Source organism: Saccostrea echinata, unplaced genomic scaffold, assembly GCF_033153115.1.
Source record: "Saccostrea echinata isolate AGI-Se365-2 ecotype Australia unplaced genomic scaffold, CSIRO_AGI_Sech_v1 ptg000004l, whole genome shotgun sequence".
NCBI classification, from domain to species: Eukaryota; Metazoa; Mollusca; class Bivalvia; order Ostreida; family Ostreidae; genus Saccostrea; species Saccostrea echinata.
Window position 1 is genome coordinate 11,060,522 of NW_026889753.1, and position 17,723 is coordinate 11,078,244.

Below are 17,723 nucleotides of genomic sequence, written 5' to 3' on the forward strand. Positions count from 1 at the left end.
ATAAAGAATTGTTTTACAAGATCTGAAAAGGAAACTTCTCAAAAGTTTGTTTTCAATTAATACCACCTACTCAAAGTTGTGCATTTTTGGTAAGAATATATAGCGAAATTAAATACTGTTGTGCAACCTGCAGTAAAACCAGATTTTATACTTAGAAAAATTGTAGTCTATAATTTAAGGTTTAATTTCGTGAGTTTAGACGGAAAATGAGAAATAATGGCATTTTTTGGCCGTCATTGCTGTCCGTTCGCGTTTAATGGAGCATAGAAAATTAGTCCAGATTTCCTCTAAAATAATTTATCTTGACCACACAAGGGCCTGATTTCGATGTATCGGGTTGAGAGAAATGCATGAAAATTAGAAAACACTTTAACAAATACCTTGCCATCACACTCGTTAACATTATTTACTCACAAACAATTTCAAATTCTATAAATTTAAAGAATTTAGACTAAACCCGGAGCAAAATAAAAATTCTGAATTTGTGTAAATATCGGTTAATTTGGAACACAGTGGTAACAGATACAGAAATCTGGTTAGAAAAAAGAATTATTTAGGCAAAACAATCATAATTAAGCAGAAAACGCCATGGTATTTCAATAATATGCATTATTTCAATGCTCTTTTTAACCCCACCCCCCTTCCTTATGACAAAGACTACTTCTTTCGCCCTGTTATAAAAAGCAAACATATATTAAATAATTTTTAATCCTTATGTGAATCAGCATGCATTAATTAAAAATTTGAGACGAAAAAATAACAAAAGTTCAAGGCGCAAGATCATGACATACAGTTCAACTTTTGCCATATTTTTAGAAATCCGTGTTCACCGCGAACACCCCTGTCACCGAGTGTCGCCAATATTTTTCCTACCTTGAGACGGATTTTTATGAAACTTGCTTTATTACATTGAATATTCATTACAGATCGGGAAAATAGCATTATACTTGCAAGCAAAAATTTTAAGTTTTATTGCAGGTGTCATAACAGTATTTCACTTGAGGTTCACGTCAAATCATGGCTGACGCAAAATAATTCCTGAATCTTCCCTTCCGATTCGGGCATTTTAACACGAGACTGGAGCTGAATTTTTTTATGAGATGAAAAACAATATGTAAACTTCCTGTATTGACTAGATTCATTATAATTAAGGGCGTGCTGACTTTTCTATATACTGTATTTGAGTGGGGAGTGATTAGGCCCTGGACTTGATTTTCAAGCACCTGCTCGACTTCGACCGAAACAAACTTGCGTGCCTTGCTGGATGGCTATGTATTTTTTGGTACTAAAATCTTTATAAAGAATTGTTTTACAAGATCTGAAAAGGAAACTTCTCAAAAGTTTGTTTTCAATTAATACCACCTACTCAAAGTTGTGCATTTTTGGTAAGAATATATAGCGAAATTTAATACTGTTGTGCAACCTGCAGTAAAACCAGATTTTATACTTAGAAAAATTGTAGTCTATAATTTAAGGTTTAATTTCGTGAGTTTAGACGGAAAATGAGAAATAATGGCATTTTTTGGCCGTCATTGCTGTCCGTTCGCGTTTAATGGAGCATAGAAAATTAGTCCAGATTTCCTCTAAAATAATTTATCTTGACCACACAAGGGCCTGATTTCGATGTATCGGGTTGAGAGAAATGCATGAAAATTAGAAAACACTTTAACAAATACCTTGCCATCACACTCGTTAACATTATTTACTCACAAACAATTTCAAATTCTATAAATTTAAAGAATTTAGACTAAACCCGGAGCAAAATAAAAATTCTGAATTTGTGTAAATATCGGTTAATTTGGAACACAGTGGTAACAGATACAGAAATCTGGTTAGAAAAAAGAATTATTTAGGCAAAACAATCATAATTAAGCAGAAAACGCCATGGTATTTCAATAATATGCATTATTTCAATGCTCTTTTTAACCCCACCCCCCTTCCTTATGACAAAGACTACTTCTTTCGCCCTGTTATAAAAAGCAAACATATATTAAATAATTTTTAATCCTTATGTGAATCAGCATGCATTAATTAAAAATTTGAGACGAAAAAATAACAAAAGTTCAAGGCGCAAGATCATGACATACAGTTCAACTTTTGCCATATTTTTAGAAATCCGTGTTCACCGCGAACACCCCTGTCACCGAGTGTCGCCAATATTTTTCCTACCTTGAGACGGATTTTTATGAAACTTGCTTTATTACATTGAATATTCATTACAGATCGGGAAAATAGCATTATACTTGCAAGCAAAAATTTTAAGTTTTATTGCAGGTGTCATAACAGTATTTCACTTGAGGTTCACGTCAAATCATGGCTGACGCAAAATAATTCCTGAATCTTCCCTTCCGATTCGGGCATTTTAACACGAGACTGGAGCTGAATTTTTTTATGAGATGAAAAACAATATGTAAACTTCCTGTATTGACTAGATTCATTATAATTAAGGGCGTGCTGACTTTTCTATATACTGTATTTGAGTGGGGAGTGATTAGGCCCTGGACTTGATTTTCAAGCACCTGCTCGACTTCGACCGAAACAAACTTGCGTGCCTTGCTGGATGGTTATGTATTTTTTGGTACTAAAATCTTTATAAAGAATTGTTTTACAAGATCTGAAAAGGAAACTTCTCAAAAGTTTGTTTTCAATTAATACCACCTACTCAAAGTTGTGCATTTTTGGTAAGAATATATAGCGAAATTTAATACTGTTGTGCAACCTGCAGTAAAACCAGATTTTATACTTAGAAAAATTGTAGTCTATAATTTAAGGTTTAATTTCGTGAGTTTAGACGGAAAATGAGAAATAATGGCATTTTTTGGCCGTCATTGCTGTCCGTTCGCGTTTAATGGAGCATAGAAAATTAGTCCAGATTTCCTCTAAAATAATTTATCTTGACCACACAAGGGCCTGATTTCGATGTATCGGGTTGAGAGAAATGCATGAAAATTAGAAAACACTTTAACAAATACCTTGCCATCACACTCGTTAACATTATTTACTCACAAACAATTTCAAATTCTATAAATTTAAAGAATTTAGACTAAACCCGGAGCAAAATAAAAATTCTGAATTTGTGTAAATATCGGTTAATTTGGAACACAGTGGTAACAGATACAGAAATCTGGTTAGAAAAAAGAATTATTTAGGCAAAACAATCATAATTAAGCAGAAAACGCCATGGTATTTCAATAATATGCATTATTTCAATGCTCTTTTTAACCCCACCCCCCTTCCTTATGACAAAGACTACTTCTTTCGCCCTGTTATAAAAAGCAAACATATATTAAATAATTTTTAATCCTTATGTGAATCAGCATGCATTAATTAAAAATTTGAGACGAAAAAATAACAAAAGTTCAAGGCGCAAGATCATGACATACAGTTCAACTTTTGCCATATTTTTAGAAATCCGTGTTCACCGCGAACACCCCTGTCACCGAGTGTCGCCAATATTTTTCCTACCTTGAGACGGATTTTTATGAAACTTGCTTTATTACATTGAATATTCATTACAGATCGGGAAAATAGCATTATACTTGCAAGCAAAAATTTTAAGTTTTATTGCAGTAAAACCAGATTTTATACTTAGAAAAATTGTAGTCTATAATTTAAGGTTTAATTTCGTGAGTTTAGACGGAAAATGAGAAATAATGGCATTTTTTGGCCGTCATTGCTGTCCGTTCGCGTTTAATGGAGCATAGAAAATTAGTCCAGATTTCCTCTAAAATAATTTATCTTGACCACACAAGGGCCTGATTTCGATGTATCGGGTTGAGAGAAATGCATGAAAATTAGAAAACACTTTAACAAATACCTTGCCATCACACTCGTTAACATTATTTACTCACAAACAATTTCAAATTCTATAAATTTAAAGAATTTAGACTAAACCCGGAGCAAAATAAAAATTCTGAATTTGTGTAAATATCGGTTAATTTGGAACACAGTGGTAACAGATACAGAAATCTGGTTAGAAAAAAGAATTATTTAGGCAAAACAATCATAATTAAGCAGAAAACGCCATGGTATTTCAATAATATGCATTATTTCAATGCTCTTTTTAACCCCACCCCCCTTCCTTATGACAAAGACTACTTCTTTCGCCCTGTTATAAAAAGCAAACATATATTAAATAATTTTTAATCCTTATGTGAATCAGCATGCATTAATTAAAAATTTGAGACGAAAAAATAACAAAAGTTCAAGGCGCAAGATCATGACATACAGTTCAACTTTTGCCATATTTTTAGAAATCCGTGTTCACCGCGAACACCCCTGTCACCGAGTGTCGCCAATATTTTTCCTACCTTGAGACGGATTTTTATGAAACTTGCTTTATTACATTGAATATTCATTACAGATCGGGAAAATAGCATTATACTTGCAAGCAAAAATTTTAAGTTTTATTGCAGGTGTCATAACAGTATTTCACTTGAGGTTCACGTCAAATCATGGCTGACGCAAAATAATTCCTGAATCTTCCCTTCCGATTCGGGCATTTTAACACGAGACTGGAGCTGAATTTTTTTATGAGATGAAAAACAATATGTAAACTTCCTGTATTGACTAGATTCATTATAATTAAGGGCGTGCTGACTTTTCTATATACTGTATTTGAGTGGGGAGTGATTAGGCCCTGGACTTGATTTTCAAGCACCTGCTCGACTTCGACCGAAACAAACTTGCGTGCCTTGCTGGATGGCTATGTATTTTTTGGTACTAAAATCTTTATAAAGAATTGTTTTACAAGATCTGAAAAGGAAACTTCTCAAAAGTTTGTTTTCAATTAATACCACCTACTCAAAGTTGTGCATTTTTGGTAAGAATATATAGCGAAATTTAATACTGTTGTGCAACCTGCAGTAAAACCAGATTTTATACTTAGAAAAATTGTAGTCTATAATTTAAGGTTTAATTTCGTGAGTTTAGACGGAAAATGAGAAATAATGGCATTTTTTGGCCGTCATTGCTGTCCGTTCGCGTTTAATGGAGCATAGAAAATTAGTCCAGATTTCCTCTAAAATAATTTATCTTGACCACACAAGGGCCTGATTTCGATGTATCGGGTTGAGAGAAATGCATGAAAATTAGAAAACACTTTAACAAATACCTTGCCATCACACTCGTTAACATTATTTACTCACAAACAATTTCAAATTCTATAAATTTAAAGAATTTAGACTAAACCCGGAGCAAAATAAAAATTCTGAATTTGTGTAAATATCGGTTAATTTGGAACACAGTGGTAACAGATACAGAAATCTGGTTAGAAAAAAGAATTATTTAGGCAAAACAATCATAATTAAGCAGAAAACGCCATGGTATTTCAATAATATGCATTATTTCAATGCTCTTTTTAACCCCACCCCCCTTCCTTATGACAAAGACTACTTCTTTCGCCCTGTTATAAAAAGCAAACATATATTAAATAATTTTTAATCCTTATGTGAATCAGCATGCATTAATTAAAAATTTGAGACGAAAAAATAACAAAAGTTCAAGGCGCAAGATCATGACATACAGTTCAACTTTTGCCATATTTTTAGAAATCCGTGTTCACCGCGAACACCCCTGTCACCGAGTGTCGCCAATATTTTTCCTACCTTGAGACGGATTTTTATGAAACTTGCTTTATTACATTGAATATTCATTACAGATCGGGAAAATAGCATTATACTTGCAAGCAAAAATTTTAAGTTTTATTGCAGTAAAACCAGATTTTATACTTAGAAAAATTGTAGTCTATAATTTAAGGTTTAATTTCGTGAGTTTAGACGGAAAATGAGAAATAATGGCATTTTTTGGCCGTCATTGCTGTCCGTTCGCGTTTAATGGAGCATAGAAAATTAGTCCAGATTTCCTCTAAAATAATTTATCTTGACCACACAAGGGCCTGATTTCGATGTATCGGGTTGAGAGAAATGCATGAAAATTAGAAAACACTTTAACAAATACCTTGCCATCACACTCGTTAACATTATTTACTCACAAACAATTTCAAATTCTATAAATTTAAAGAATTTAGACTAAACCCGGAGCAAAATAAAAATTCTGAATTTGTGTAAATATCGGTTAATTTGGAACACAGTGGTAACAGATACAGAAATCTGGTTAGAAAAAAGAATTATTTAGGCAAAACAATCATAATTAAGCAGAAAACGCCATGGTATTTCAATAATATGCATTATTTCAATGCTCTTTTTAACCCCACCCCCCTTCCTTATGACAAAGACTACTTCTTTCGCCCTGTTATAAAAAGCAAACATATATTAAATAATTTTTAATCCTTATGTGAATCAGCATGCATTAATTAAAAATTTGAGACGAAAAAATAACAAAAGTTCAAGGCGCAAGATCATGACATACAGTTCAACTTTTGCCATATTTTTAGAAATCCGTGTTCACCGCGAACACCCCTGTCACCGAGTGTCGCCAATATTTTTCCTACCTTGAGACGGATTTTTATGAAACTTGCTTTATTACATTGAATATTCATTACAGATCGGGAAAATAGCATTATACTTGCAAGCAAAAATTTTAAGTTTTATTGCAGGTGTCATAACAGTATTTCACTTGAGGTTCACGTCAAATCATGGCTGACGCAAAATAATTCCTGAATCTTCCCTTCCGATTCGGGCATTTTAACACGAGACTGGAGCTGAATTTTTTTATGAGATGAAAAACAATATGTAAACTTCCTGTATTGACTAGATTCATTATAATTAAGGGCGTGCTGACTTTTCTATATACTGTATTTGAGTGGGGAGTGATTAGGCCCTGGACTTGATTTTCAAGCACCTGCTCGACTTCGACCGAAACAAACTTGCGTGCCTTGCTGGATGGCTATGTATTTTTTGGTACTAAAATCTTTATAAAGAATTGTTTTACAAGATCTGAAAAGGAAACTTCTCAAAAGTTTGTTTTCAATTAATACCACCTACTCAAAGTTGTGCATTTTTGGTAAGAATATATAGCGAAATTTAATACTGTTGTGCAACCTGCAGTAAAACCAGATTTTATACTTAGAAAAATTGTAGTCTATAATTTAAGGTTTAATTTCGTGAGTTTAGACGGAAAATGAGAAATAATGGCATTTTTTGGCCGTCATTGCTGTCCGTTCGCGTTTAATGGAGCATAGAAAATTAGTCCAGATTTCCTCTAAAATAATTTATCTTGACCACACAAGGGCCTGATTTCGATGTATCGGGTTGAGAGAAATGCATGAAAATTAGAAAACACTTTAACAAATACCTTGCCATCACACTCGTTAACATTATTTACTCACAAACAATTTCAAATTCTATAAATTTAAAGAATTTAGACTAAACCCGGAGCAAAATAAAAATTCTGAATTTGTGTAAATATCGGTTAATTTGGAACACAGTGGTAACAGATACAGAAATCTGGTTAGAAAAAAGAATTATTTAGGCAAAACAATCATAATTAAGCAGAAAACGCCATGGTATTTCAATAATATGCATTATTTCAATGCTCTTTTTAACCCCACCCCCCTTCCTTATGACAAAGACTACTTCTTTCGCCCTGTTATAAAAAGCAAACATATATTAAATAATTTTTAATCCTTATGTGAATCAGCATGCATTAATTAAAAATTTGAGACGAAAAAATAACAAAAGTTCAAGGCGCAAGATCATGACATACAGTTCAACTTTTGCCATATTTTTAGAAATCCGTGTTCACCGCGAACACCCCTGTCACCGAGTGTCGCCAATATTTTTCCTACCTTGAGACGGATTTTTATGAAACTTGCTTTATTACATTGAATATTCATTACAGATCGGGAAAATAGCATTATACTTGCAAGCAAAAATTTTAAGTTTTATTGCAGTAAAACCAGATTTTATACTTAGAAAAATTGTAGTCTATAATTTAAGGTTTAATTTCGTGAGTTTAGACGGAAAATGAGAAATAATGGCATTTTTTGGCCGTCATTGCTGTCCGTTCGCGTTTAATGGAGCATAGAAAATTAGTCCAGATTTCCTCTAAAATAATTTATCTTGACCACACAAGGGCCTGATTTCGATGTATCGGGTTGAGAGAAATGCATGAAAATTAGAAAACACTTTAACAAATACCTTGCCATCACACTCGTTAACATTATTTACTCACAAACAATTTCAAATTCTATAAATTTAAAGAATTTAGACTAAACCCGGAGCAAAATAAAAATTCTGAATTTGTGTAAATATCGGTTAATTTGGAACACAGTGGTAACAGATACAGAAATCTGGTTAGAAAAAAGAATTATTTAGGCAAAACAATCATAATTAAGCAGAAAACGCCATGGTATTTCAATAATATGCATTATTTCAATGCTCTTTTTAACCCCACCCCCCTTCCTTATGACAAAGACTACTTCTTTCGCCCTGTTATAAAAAGCAAACATATATTAAATAATTTTTAATCCTTATGTGAATCAGCATGCATTAATTAAAAATTTGAGACGAAAAAATAACAAAAGTTCAAGGCGCAAGATCATGACATACAGTTCAACTTTTGCCATATTTTTAGAAATCCGTGTTCACCGCGAACACCCCTGTCACCGAGTGTCGCCAATATTTTTCCTACCTTGAGACGGATTTTTATGAAACTTGCTTTATTACATTGAATATTCATTACAGATCGGGAAAATAGCATTATACTTGCAAGCAAAAATTTTAAGTTTTATTGCAGGTGTCATAACAGTATTTCACTTGAGGTTCACGTCAAATCATGGCTGACGCAAAATAATTCCTGAATCTTCCCTTCCGATTCGGGCATTTTAACACGAGACTGGAGCTGAATTTTTTTATGAGATGAAAAACAATATGTAAACTTCCTGTATTGACTAGATTCATTATAATTAAGGGCGTGCTGACTTTTCTATATACTGTATTTGAGTGGGGAGTGATTAGGCCCTGGACTTGATTTTCAAGCACCTGCTCGACTTCGACCGAAACAAACTTGCGTGCCTTGCTGGATGGCTATGTATTTTTTGGTACTAAAATCTTTATAAAGAATTGTTTTACAAGATCTGAAAAGGAAACTTCTCAAAAGTTTGTTTTCAATTAATACCACCTACTCAAAGTTGTGCATTTTTGGTAAGAATATATAGCGAAATTTAATACTGTTGTGCAACCTACTAGATTTAGCCAAGGCTTGTTGGTCAAGTCGTTCAATAGAATTCTTGTGATAACTTGATCTTGGAAACTTCATACTATCTTAACTATCAATTGGAGAGCATGAGAAGTAAAGGAAACATGCTAAATACCCAAACAACCCATAGTAATGGGCTGATGTCATTATTATCACATTATACATTACAGGTTATATAACATTTGGTCACTCGAGAATGCATCATTCATGTCCAGCAAAGCAGAAGGAATTAAGCTGGTCAGGTCAACACTTGTCGATTATCTTTGTCAGATTAAGTAATGGATGTTTATTTTCAAAGCATTCTAAGTCTCTCTAACCTTAGAATGTTTATAAATCTTCGCTTATTCATAAATTGCAGACGTTTGATTTATTCATAGTTAAAAAGAAAGAGTGAAGGATAGATGTTGAATATTCTTTTGCAAAGATGTTAGCTCATATGTAACACGTTTATTTTTTTAATAAAACATTTCTTAATCATCAGAATTGTTCACCAATTGTTGTTTAAATTTTTAAAGGTTGTAACTTTTTCTTTCAAAAACACTGGTTATATCTTCGTGTGCATGAACAAGCCCGTTGGAAGAAATTTCAGAAATTTTCAGTTTAGGGTGGACACTATCAAGGAAAAATTCTTCATAGAGGATAAAAAAGTATCAGAAGTTAATATTTACATGATATAGGGGATATAGGGGATACAAGCATAAAACAACTATGTATAAAATGGCAAAATTATTGTTGGGCACGACCCCCCCCCCCCCCCCCCCGGTTCCTACGTCCATGAAAAAAAGAAATTAGAAGTAATATAGTGTATATAGAATAAATTCATGTCCAAGCTTTTTTATGTTGATGCCACTGAATTGAACTTTTCTTCATGACTCTGAGTCATGAAATGAATTCTTTTGCTACGAAACATGATTACACTGGGTTTAGCTTTTCTTTGACTCTTCACGTAATAATAAATTTGCTCAAGTCAGACAAGCTTTTTAGGAAAGCTAATACTTGTACGCATTTGTATATCAAGATTTACTGATACGATCGTTGTCGTGTTGTGTTACCTATCGAATTATGGTCGCTTTATTGCATTATGATATAAGCATGTTTGCAGTTAACGTTGCTTCAACAGACTTGCTTTTAACCAGAATTCTCTTACTAACAGCAAAGCTATAATTAAATATATAATTAAGTAATGATCAGTAACTTACTATTACAGGCAAGAAGTTTTAAGAACAGACTCAAGTTTGTTCAAATCATATTCCCAAGGGGTAGAGTGGGACCACAATAGGGGTTTCGGTTTTACATTAAAATATAAAAAGTTAATCTTATTTTAAATCTTCTCAAGAACAGCTGGACTCGAGATATTGCAGATTCCTATTTGTTCAATTCACGGTTTCAGGAATAGGATGGAGCCAGAAGAGGGGTTTAAATTTTGGCATAGGAATACATGTACAAAGAAAACCCTCTCTAGGAATTTTCTTCTCAAGGAAAGCAGGACTATATGATTGATGATACTAAAAAGGCAGTATACTTGGTTTGTTAAGGTTTAAGTTTACTCAAATCATATCCTTAGGTGTAGGATGGGTCCCAATTCAAAATTAAAGTTTTATATGGATATATATATATATATATATATATATATATATATATATATATATAAAGCACAAAGAAATTCACTTTTTTATAAGGATACCCACTTCCGCCCCAGCCCGGGGTTGAACTCTCGACCTACGGAATCTGTCTCCTAGCAATACAGGAACAGCGCGCTAGACCGCTCGGCTATCTAGGCAAGTCAAAAAACTTGCTTTCGATGCCGATGGAATTCTCGCGGCGCTGTCCTACCCTACACGGTCATTGAGAATGGAAGTGAGATACAGTTACAATATGACAATAAAATTAGTAAACCTGATTTATACTAGTTAATCCACTTTTTCTCCAGTAAATCACATACAGTATATATGGTTTTTGGTTATTAAATGTGCATAGACACAGATTTGAAGTTTATATTTTCTCAAATTTTCTGTATAATATCACAACTTATATGTTGCTACAGCATTTCACACGAAAATAAAATTAAAAACTTATTTAATCTGAAAATTATTGAAACTACGAATTTCGGGAGGCGTTTGATTAACACATCCTTGTACTTTCACATTTTTTAACTTTATCCTTAATACTTAAGAAAGTAGCATTTTTTTGTGTTTTAATGAATAATATTACATCTATAATCCAGAAATTCAGAGTAAAAATGTGCGAAAGCAAAACCCACTCACTGAAGTATTGTCAGCCCGTGCTCAGTGTTGTGTAGTTATGTACAGAGTTTAACAAATTGAATACACCCGTGAAACGTAAACTGTTTCTGTAAACAGGGCACGAGGTATGTTGTTGTTTATGTTTACGTTTCACCGGGTGTGTTCAATTGTTAAACTCTACACGCACCACTGAGCACGGACTGACAATACTGGTGAGAGGATTTTGCTTTCTACATTTCTTCTCTGAAATTTCTGCATTACAGTTTTAATATTTTTCATTAATAAACAACAAAATTGCTACTTTTCTAAAGTAACAAGGATAAAGTTAAAATTTGTGAAAGTGCAAGGATGTGTCTATCAAACGCGTCCAGAAATTGAAAGTTTCAATAACTTCCAGATAAAATAAGATTTTTATCAAATTTTCGTATGAAATGCTATAGCAACATATAAGTCATGAAAATATACAGAATATTTGAGTAAATATTAACTTCAAATCTCTGTCCAAGCACCTTTAACCATAGTTATCTGGATACAAACCGCACCGTCCTCAAATTCTTAATTTTTGTTTTGATGCAATTGTGACGCGCCATGATGTCATCGTCATCAAAACTCTCTGAGAAAAATTATAAATAAAAATATTACGAAAAAAAGAGAATGTTTTACATTGATTTTAACTTAATAATGTTTTTGTTATGTTTTTTTTAAGTTCTTAAAATTCTTTTTAAGAGTTAAAATCGTTCTTGAAATAGATACACTATTACAGAAATTTCGCTTTGTCTGAACTTTAAAAAAAAACCTAGCGTGATGAGTTATCGTTCTTTGCAACAATATGCGTAAAAATGAACAAATAAATTAAAGAGATAGAGCTCTGTTTAATTTGAAGAAAGTTTTATTTTACTATTAAACACGTTGACTAAAATTATTTTTTAAAACTTAAAAACACCTCAGTCAGTAATCTAAATCATATTAAATTTCTTTTTTCCCGGAGGATTTCATTAAAAACTAAATTTTATTCCTTTTGCACAACATTCCATATATATACTTCTAAATGTGTTGTATAATTGGAGTTTCTTGTTCTGTGCCAGTGTAAGAAAGGGAATGCACTTAAAGTGTACAGCAGAAGAAGATGCGTTCATGGTGCTATGAAAGTAACTAGTGAGTGCAGGTTCATAGTGGGAGAAAACAGAGAGTATGCATATATATAGATATAATTATATATATATATAAGAAATAATTAATAAATAAAGATATTATAAAGGATATGAAAGCATTAATAAATTGTATTGCATTCCTTACTTGTCTGGATTCAAGTTTATCCATTGATGGGTGAAAGATAGGGCTAAAGTCTTGACTCAAATCTTACATGAAAAACCTTGAAAAAATTCTTCTGCAGAACATTAAGGACATGTCATATTTTTATTGAAGTATGCACGTCAAATATGGATTTCATATTTTTATTGAAGTATGCACGTCAAATATGGATTTCATATTTATATTGAAGTATGCACGTCAAATATGGATTTCTTATTTGTATTGAAGTATGCACGTCAAATATGGATTTATGTTTGTTATTTCTTGATCCCGTGTGGCTAGGGTGGAGCAACAATATGGGGTAAAAATGTTTTTCATGTGAAGAATTAAAGTGAGTGAGACTTTCTATGAAAAACAACAGGGCCATTAAACTCAGTTGAGCATTCTGGGCAATGTTCTTTAGTTTAAAATCTTTGCAATTTGATTATTGAATCTTGGTATAGATTATGTGTGTTTTTATAGATTTTCATTAATACTTACTTTGAATATGATTAACTTTTTTACTATTTCAGCTTGTAAACTTGACATAGTCTTCATCATTGATGATACGGATGCAGTCACCGCTGCTCAGTTCTCAGAAATGAAAACTGCTCTTGAAGTTCTTGTCAGTGAAATGCTTATTGGTGATAATGCAATAAGAATAGGGATAGTGACCTTTGGTGACGGAGCCGCAACCGCCTTTCCGCTCAACCAATACTCAACTGCACCAGACTTGATCAGTGCTATAAGCACACTTACCCAAGGAAACTCGACTTATAGTAGAAATCGCCGGTATGTAGAAAAAGCCATCACGTATACGATGTTGAACTTTTTCACGCAAGGCAACGGAGACCGTAATGACTCAAGGAATTATTATGTCGTACTGACATACGGGGGTACTTATGGATCCAATTTTACAGAATATGGAACAGCAGTGCTGTACAATTCCTCGATGGATATTTTCATTCTTGGTAATTTTTTGCTATTTTTTCCTTCGTTGATTGTAGGAAGAGCTATTCACGTAATCACTTACCCAGATAAGTGTGTTCTTTATCTGTAGCAATGGCCTATTGTTAATTTTGCGTCACATGTGAACATTCATATTGAAAGTGCGTATCGATGAAATTATGAAAAGTTTGAAATTCGTTCAAAGAAAAATTAAAGGCGTGAAATCATACGGCCGGTATTTTTACCAATCTATTGCAGGTTAACCCCCAGCCGATATCCATTGCACCATGGTGAACTGAGAAAATGAACAAAACGTGTCTTGTCTAAGAATACAATAAATAACATTAAGTGCCATCAGCGGGGCTTGAACAAGAGACCTTTGGGTCAATAGTCAAACAGCTATGACCACTGAGGCATGTGCTATACTTGGTCTGAATAAAATGCCGGTGAATATTACTTTGCAATATGTTTTTTTTGTCCTGATCCACTGTCTCCCATTTCAAATCTGCACGTTTTTATGATTTCCATTTTATCAAATGAAAGATGGAGATAACGAACAGTATTCGAGGTCCAAAGTCCATTCAAACAGTACAAATCAGGAGCAGAGCAAACACGGACCTCTAAAACATCAGAGGTGGGATCAGGTGCCATGGAGGAGTGAGCATTCCCTGCCGACCGGTCACACCCGCCGTGTGCTCCTTGTCATGATCGGGAAAAACGGAAAAATCCGTAGACAATTCAATGTGTAAATAATTACCTAACAATTAGTATGGAAAAGGTCAGTCAGCGTTTAACTTAGTGATAAATTGTATTTGCTGACAAGGTCATTGTATCGACCATAGAACTTGCGAAATGAAGTATTACACAATCGGTGATCTTAAGAAGAAGTTTCTCCTTTTGTCCAAACTACTTTTTGCTTCGATATTGGATGTCTTCTTGAAACAGATGTTCATTAAATTTAAGGTGGCAAAAAATCTATAAAAGATAAGGGACTAATAATTACTTGATATGTGATTCTTGATCCATGTTTATCATCACAGAACCTACCCTCAGTCTTTTCAAAAGGATAACTACTATGCTTTGAATAAAGCAGATCAAAGTCATCAACAATTAATTGAAACTATAATGTCGTCCCTTTTCTCATCAGAGTAATGACTTTCTTCTGTGTACTTCACTTACATGTACATATTATCCAGAAAATGTTTTTTATGATCAATCATCATTTTAAAATTTTATGGAGATTTTTATGTAAATTATCTCTAGTCTGTTATTTTCTTCTTTGAAAAATGAAGACATTACATTAATCCCAATTGTACATGTATACAAGAGATAAAACTTCGATTGCTGTTAGGTCTCTTTTGCTCATATATATCTTTCTTACACTGAACATAGAGTACAAACACAGCTTGAATAACAGACCTTTAGTTCAAATAAATAACAGTTTTATATGTACTTAGTTTAATTTCATGAACTAAATAGGGCTGACATGTCACACTTTTAAACTTGTAACAAATCCTTTTCAGTTTGCCAGCAAAAATTTCATAACTTAAGATTAAATTTCGTAAAATTATTGTACAACTTAAGAAGTTATTTATTTCAGGTGTTAATGTTTCCTCCAGTGATGAAGCTGATTATCAGGGGGGCGTCAGCTCAGGGAGATACATGAACGCTACCAGCTTCACCGTCCATCAGTGTGACAGTACTGTGTTCACCACCATCACTCAATGTCCAGGACCAGCTGATACTACTACTAATATTGATACTACTAGTGCAGCTACTACTGATAATACTAATAATAGTACTGATAAAACTACCATCACTACTGATACTGCTACTACTATTCCTACTGCTACTACTGCTACTACTGCTACTACTGCTATTTCTACTACAAATACTACTACTATTACAAGTTCTACATCCACTACTACTGTTATTTCTACAAGTGACAATACGACTACTCCTGGGCAAACTACAGCTCCTACCAAGACTTCAGGTATCTTTAGATTCCACAGAAAGTTAAATTCTTCTATAATCTTAATTGATGTTCAGTCACTACCTGTTGGAAAAGTTAGAAATTCCCTTGAAAATCTTAAAACATTTTTTAAAATTGTTTTAAAACAAGAATTGGCCCTTTTTGTTATTTACATGCATTTCATTTTTTATACGGAATTATTTAGGATATAAATTTCAGTAAATACATTTGATTTTTTTTTTTTTTTTTTTTTTTTTTTTTTTTAAATTATTATTTTTTTTTTGTTTTGATTTATATGTGAATATGAATTTACTACGTTTGGAAACAGCGCCAAAATATGCAGACTTGCTAGAAAAATGAAACATGAATTCTTTCGATTTTATCATAAGTTAATCTATGCCTTAAGCTATTTTTTTTCAGGATTTTAGGATTTGACTAATTCAATGACATCAATACAATACAAATGACACAAGAGAAAAAAAGATAAATGACCTTAATATCTTCATGTTCTTTTTCATATTAAATTCTTTTATATAAGTCTGAACCCTTTCATTTTGAACTGCCATTAAAATTCCTCCAAACAAACGCGCGCGCCTGTAAGTATCTTCCATACGTCATAATAAATTTAATCGTAGCTGAAAACAATTGCAGTGTTGACAAAGGATGATCTTAAATTCATTTTCAAAAATTTTTGAACAGTAAATGGTACGTTTGATGAGCAGAATCAAAGCTCTGGTGTGAATTTGAACACTATCGTCATCATCAGCGTAATAGCAACTGTGGTAGTAGGAACCGTTGTTTCTGTCTTAGTGTGGAAAAGATTCATCAGTCTAAAGAATAAAGGTAAATGCCAATTATCCACTCTCTGTACAAGTCTTTTTGTGAGAATCAAAAAGGTAACGCATCTGGAAAATGGAATAATTTAAATATGTTTGATCCTCAGTAATTGCAAAAAAGACTTCACAGAAATTAACATAATTTGAAGTGCTTAACATGTTATGAAATTCTTATTAATATTATTTCAGTTAGACGGATCGTTGTTAGGTAATGAATACATTTATTTATGATTGTCGTCAATTTTAATAAAATAATAACTTATCATACTACTACTAAACTACTTCTTTTACTACTACTTCTACTACTACTACTACTACTTCTAAATAAATTTATTGCAAACACTTTAAAAGTTTTCTCAATTACATATGCGTTCATATACGTAGCTGCTAACATATGAAGTCATTTTGTCATATTTCATTTGTGTGAACATAAGTGCAAAGGTCAAACTGAAAACCATTTCCGGGAGGAAGATCGAGAAAAGCAAGCCAAGAGTCACCAGTTTCTCACAACAATTAACTTTGACATAAGATATGTTCAGTTAATAAATGAAATTATTTTAAATGTTTAAATACTCAGTAAATATAACATTTGTGTTGTCCGATGATTGTTTATGATTATTTTTATTTATTATTATTTTATATTGAATTGTATTTTTCTTTATTTTCAGCTCACAGGACCAATAAAACAGATAACCATGTGTCCGTGTGTTTCTTATGTACAAAGTATGTTTTGTAAAGAATTATTTGAAATGCTTTCAATCAGACCAAAAAAATAAATAAACATAAGTCGTTTACTAATTCTAAATTCAAATTGTGATACACACATCATGCTTAACAATATCATCAATCGTAACATATATAAAACTGTGTTTAATGAGTAGGAATAAAACTTGTATATTTTAGTCAGAATTGTACGTTTATATGAGTCCTGTCAATGAGAGTGTATCAAATGGTTAAAGTTTTATGCATAATAATCCAATAAATACAAAAATATTACATAAAGTAAATCTGTTTCTATTGAATCTGCATGCTAGTAATTCTTATTTAGCAATATAGAATCTGTCAGAAGGATGAAGTTGCATCAGTTTTGGTTGGGATTGTTTTGATGTAAAAACTATAGGATCGGACATAACCATCAGTTTTATTCCGATTAAAAATATTGGAAAGTCCATGAAATGAAATTATTTGTTTTCTTGAATCATTTGTCTATACAACTATATTCTTTACTGCATGGAAATGGACGAAGAGCATTGCTATATAGCGATAATTCCGTAA

General features: G+C 32.6%; 1 protein-coding gene and 1 long non-coding RNA gene across 2 annotated transcripts in view; both read left to right on the plus strand.

Moving 5' to 3' along the window:
* The window catches only part of LOC133179327 (uncharacterized), a 30,098-nt gene extending 14,058 nt beyond the window's left edge, over positions 1-16,040 (plus strand). Inside the window, exons 2-4 of the mRNA XM_061314108.1 lie at positions 13,226-13,663; positions 15,241-15,633; positions 16,033-16,040. Of these exons, the coding sequence (XP_061170092.1) occupies positions 13,294-13,663; positions 15,241-15,633; positions 16,033-16,040 (771 nt within the window). The 5' untranslated portion in view covers positions 13,226-13,293. The remainder of the gene's footprint in view (positions 1-13,225; positions 13,664-15,240; positions 15,634-16,032) is intronic.
* Positions 16,041-16,316: 276 nt separating this feature from the next.
* Positions 16,317-17,288, plus strand: LOC133179483 (uncharacterized). Its single transcript, XR_009720132.1, has 3 exons — positions 16,317-16,455; positions 16,638-16,656; positions 17,117-17,288. It is a non-coding gene; the product is annotated as an uncharacterized LOC133179483 (long non-coding RNA).
* Positions 17,289-17,723: the final 435 nt, after the last annotated feature.